This window comes from Physeter macrocephalus, chromosome 14, assembly GCF_002837175.3.
Source record: "Physeter macrocephalus isolate SW-GA chromosome 14, ASM283717v5, whole genome shotgun sequence".
Taxonomy (NCBI): domain Eukaryota; kingdom Metazoa; phylum Chordata; class Mammalia; order Artiodactyla; family Physeteridae; genus Physeter; species Physeter macrocephalus.
In genome coordinates this window covers 75,570,051-75,574,620 of record NC_041227.1, presented here as the reverse complement: position 1 = coordinate 75,574,620, position 4,570 = coordinate 75,570,051, and the positions used below count along the sequence as shown (strand labels likewise).

The window sequence follows — 4,570 nt, the reverse complement described above, 5'->3', positions numbered from 1 at the left end:
AAAAAGTTCACTCTCACTAGTAATCAGAAAAATATAAATGTTCTTAAAGCAAAAGAAATATATTAATACCTTTCCTTTCTTTTAGTTATTTTTGACTATCTAGAATAGTATTTTTAGAGTGTACAAAGTGACAATCTGGTTTTCCCTTGTCAATTAATCTTTAAAATTTTCCCTAAAGGGAAAATGAGCTGGAAAAGGGAAAAAAACCCGCAGAACCAGCTTTAGATAAACAGCTATACAATTAAGATGCCAGCACCTATTAAACCCTAAAATACAGAAATGACAAAGGATGGTATGTGTCCCGCATTAAGCAAAATGGTCTCTTTCAGATAGACAAAAACTCTCGTGAGAGTTTCTTCCCTTTTTGTTTAAGGCACTTCTCAAATGAACAACCTTGTTCACGTTTCAAGTTCCCTGAAAGTGGCCATTGTGATTCCAAATTGTCCCTGGTGAAAAACTGTGCTGGTGAGCTATACATACTTAATTTACAGTGAGAAAACATGAAGAAAGCAGGTATTTGACTAAGAAGAAGCAAGATTTTAGATAGAAAAGACCACACAAAAACTGCCATGGTCCACAGGATGGTGCTTGTACAAACCTGGTACTTGGCCAAAGGCCAATTTTCACTAACAGGAGCCAAACAGATCTTGATTCTGGGCAAAGTAAGCCTCAAGGACACAGAGATAAGTCTTGGTCTCTCTTGTCCGCATCTTGGTCAATTCGGATTCTATTTCACAGTCTACACTGCTACCAGACTTCACCACCAATTCCCAGCACTTCCTCTCTATTGAAATGGGCAAACTCCTCCTGGTTTCAGCTGCTGTTCTCAATATAGCTCACTGAAATATTGCAGGAATACCTGTTGACTGTTTGCAGTTCTTTAATCTGTCAGATGCTTGTTGCTTCTGCTTCCTTTTACAGAATGGCTCGAGACCGTGCTAGTTTTGTAACTGTTGGTGGTTCCACCACCTGGTTTTGTTGTAGATGTCCATGGGTTTCAGCTTTGCAATCGTAGTTGCTCTGTGTTTGTTTTTTTTTTTTTTTTCAGTTATACATACATCTATCTATCTACACATTTCTTTTTCAGATTCTTTTCCATTATTGTAGGATATTACAAGATATAGAGTATAGTTGCCTGTGCGATACAGTAGGTCCTTGGTGTTTACCTATTTTATACGTAGTAGTGTGTATCTGTTAATCTGAAACTTTTGATTTATCTCTCCCCTGCCCCCACCACCATCCCCTTTGGTAAGTTTGTTTTTTGTGTCTGTGAGTCTATTTCTGTTTTGTAAATAAGTTCATTATATCATTTTTTAAGATTCTACATATAGGTGATATCATATGATACTTGTCTTTGGTTTACTCCACTTAACACGATAATCTCTAGGTCCATCCATGTTGCTGCAAAAGGCATAATTTCATTCTTTTTTATGGGTAATCATTCCATTGAATGTAACCACCACACCTTCTTTATCCATTCATCTGTTGATGGACACTTGGGTTGCTTCCATGTCTTGGCTATTGTAAATAGTGCTGCTGTGAACATTGGGGTACACGTATATTTTTGAATTAGAGTTTTCTCCAGATATATGCCCAGGAGTGGGATTGCAGGATCATATGGTGCTCTGTGTGTTTTTTAGGAGGGATTTGGGGAGATACAAAAACTACGGCACTATCATCACTATCTTCTCTCGTGTCCTTTCTTGAGAGCAAGGGAAGCCTTCACAAAGATATCCTGATAGACTGCCCTACATATACCCTTAGCTAGAATTATAACATGTGCCCATGCATAAATAAACCCAGGGACGAGGATGGTGTTAGACCATGATCAGCATGAAGATTCACTTCCTGGAATTAGAACAGACAGAAGTTCCCTGGTGGTCCCATGGTTAGGACTCCGTGCTTCCACTGCAGGGGGCCTGGGTTCGATCCCTGGTCGGGGAACTAAGATCCCCCAAGCCGCGTGGTGTGGCAAAAAACAAACAAAAACAAAACAAAACAAAACAGACAAGGAAGAGCACATAGGCACATAAATGGTGAGAACTGAACCTGAATGGGGCTCTGCCTGAAAGAAGCAAGGCAGCAGCAGTGGACAAGGCGACAGATTTGAGTATAAAACTAAGAATGTTAAGAGCACTATTCTTCCAAATTGACAGCAATTCATAGAAATATATTTTACATCATTACTCTGTATACACATACACACATATTCATGTAACAAACAAGTTTCACGAAACAATACTTACTATATAAGAAAATGAAACCTGGTAAATCCCAACCATAATTTTATTAATATTTAAATACAATATACAAAAAGTACCTAAGAACGTACAAAAACAAAATTTCATAACGATTGTACTTAATGTGATGGGTGTGCTTGCCTGTTCATGAGCTCGTTCCAGTCAGGCACACATGAAGATAAGGCAACACGCATGTCAGGTGCACTGTTGAGCCGATTTCTTTTCTTTGTTTTTAATCGTGTCAAGATTGAAAATCCTAGTTCACACAAATAGGTAGATGTGAATGGTAATAATAGCAATATACTCTTTCTACTTAGCAGTGGAAATTCATCTTTAATCTTAATCCAAAATGCTGATAAACTTAATGCCCTATAATAATTCCTCAGTGTGAATGACGAACTGAGCTGCAGTAATTCCTTCTCTTCTTCAGGCACCAAGTGTAACTCAATTATTGATTCTGGGGTTGGATAAGCAAATGGATCTTTCATCCAAACAGCTTTCTTTAACAATGCAAATTTCTCTCCTGGAAAGTAACGATTGAAGGTTTGAGACAAAGCAGTGAGATGTACTAATATCTCTAATTTTATTTCTCTTAAGCAGTTTTCATGAATAACGTTCTCTTCAATGTGTTGCAACAGCGTTGGGAACATGTAGTAGCTGGGGCGATTACTTTTAAGTCTTACCTGCCACAGCAATAATGCTTCCTGGAATCCTTGAACGTGTTCAAGATATTGAAACATATCGTTGCTTTTCCCTTGTAGCTTCAAATTTAATTCATTTAAAATGCCAAAAATGTCACTTAAATATGCCAATTTTGTTACCCAAATGTCATCTTCAAAAATATTTGCCAAATGAGATTGCTTTTCAATGAGAAAAATGTAAATCTCATTCCTGAGTTTGTATACTCTGCTCAATACTTTTCCTTGAGACAACCAACGAACTTCTGTATGAAACAATAAGTGGGTATGGTTCACTCCAATCTCTGAACACAGTATTTCAAGAAGTCGGCTATTCGATGAGCTTCCTTTAATAAAATTAACAATTTTCACTGCATGTTTCAATACATCCATTAGGCTCGGCGGAATTTCTTTGGATACCAAAGCTTCTCGGTGAATAAAACAATGATTCCAAAGAGAGTTGTTATGGGTGGCTTCTAACAATTTTTCAATAACTCCGCTATGTTTCCCAGTCATATTTGCTGCTCCATCACTTGAAATTCCTTTACAATTTTTCCAGCTTAATTTATATTGACCAACGATGCACTTTTCTAATTCAGTGAATAAATCTAATCCGGTTACATGTGAATTTAAATTTAAACAGCACAACAGATCCTCTATAAAATCATCTTGCCACACATACCTGACATATACCAAGAGTGTGGGACAGCTTGCAATATCAGTGCTCTCATCAAGTTGGATTGCAAAATCTATACCAGACTGTAGCCGTGTCATAAGCATTGCTTCTAAATGTTTTGCAATAGTACAGATTCGACGAGATATTGTATTATCACTAAGAGGTATAGTTCTTAATTGATCAGCTGATTTATCATCAAAGATGGTACGTACCATATCCATACATGCTGGGAGAATAATCTTTTCAGCAGCTGTGTGAGCCAGTTTCTCTTTTGCCACTCGATACGCCACTAAATATGATGATAAGGCTCTCTCATTCATAGTTGTGGAACGACTGAGAAATTGGGGTGATAACTCTAGGCTATTTCTTTCTGTTTGAAAACGGTCTCCCTCATCTTCTTCCTCTTTCTCCTCCGCCTTCACTATCACTGTGCCTTCCGTCTCCTGGGTAGCGCGGGGAGACAGATCTGTAGCATTCCTTGATTCAGCAGTCATTGTTCAGGTTCAGAGAACTGGCTCACTTGATCCAAACAGGGTCTGTCTGCAGGACTTTCCTTTTTGTCCTAGATGTTTTATGAGATCAGTTTTTGCTGTCCTGCAGGGTAGAAAAATTTCATAGCAGTATTAAAAGGTTAACACAGTGTTGCTATGCTGCTTACACCTCATCCATGAAGACAAGTCACTAAATCCAATGATGTGGCATAGTAAACGCTGAGTAACTGCCATTCATGTTAGCTGTGTACCAGGCAGATTCGGTACAGTACGTACACAGCTCATTTAAGTCTCATGGAAACCTAATGAAGTACACAATTGTTATTCCTATTTTAAAAGCTGAGAAAGATTAAATAATGTGCCTAACAACATAGTGTAGTGGATCCAGTACTCAAACCCAAGTCTGAAGTCCAGGGTCCTAACTATGCTGCTACACTGCCATCTAGATACTCTTTTTGTGTGTGTGTGTGTGTGTGTGTGTGTGTG

The 4,570-nt window shown here is 38.2% G+C and overlaps 1 protein-coding gene across 2 annotated transcripts in view; it reads right to left on the bottom strand.

The window, feature by feature from the left end:
• Positions 1-1,556: 1,556 nt before the first annotated feature.
• FAM200A (family with sequence similarity 200 member A) overlaps positions 1,557-4,570 on the bottom strand; it is a 6,077-nt gene continuing 3,063 nt past the window's right edge. The window contains exons 2-3 of one of the 2 annotated variants that reach the window (XM_028500127.2): positions 2,924-4,187; positions 2,711-2,763 (exon numbers count right to left, since the gene is read on the bottom strand). In XM_028500127.2, coding sequence (XP_028355928.1) covers positions 2,743-2,763; positions 2,924-4,087 — 1,185 coding nt within the window. In that variant the 5' untranslated portion in view covers positions 4,088-4,187 and the 3' untranslated portion in view covers positions 2,711-2,742. Of the gene's footprint in view, positions 4,188-4,570 lie in introns of both variants that reach the window. The other variant, XM_028500126.2, reaches the window with a different exon arrangement.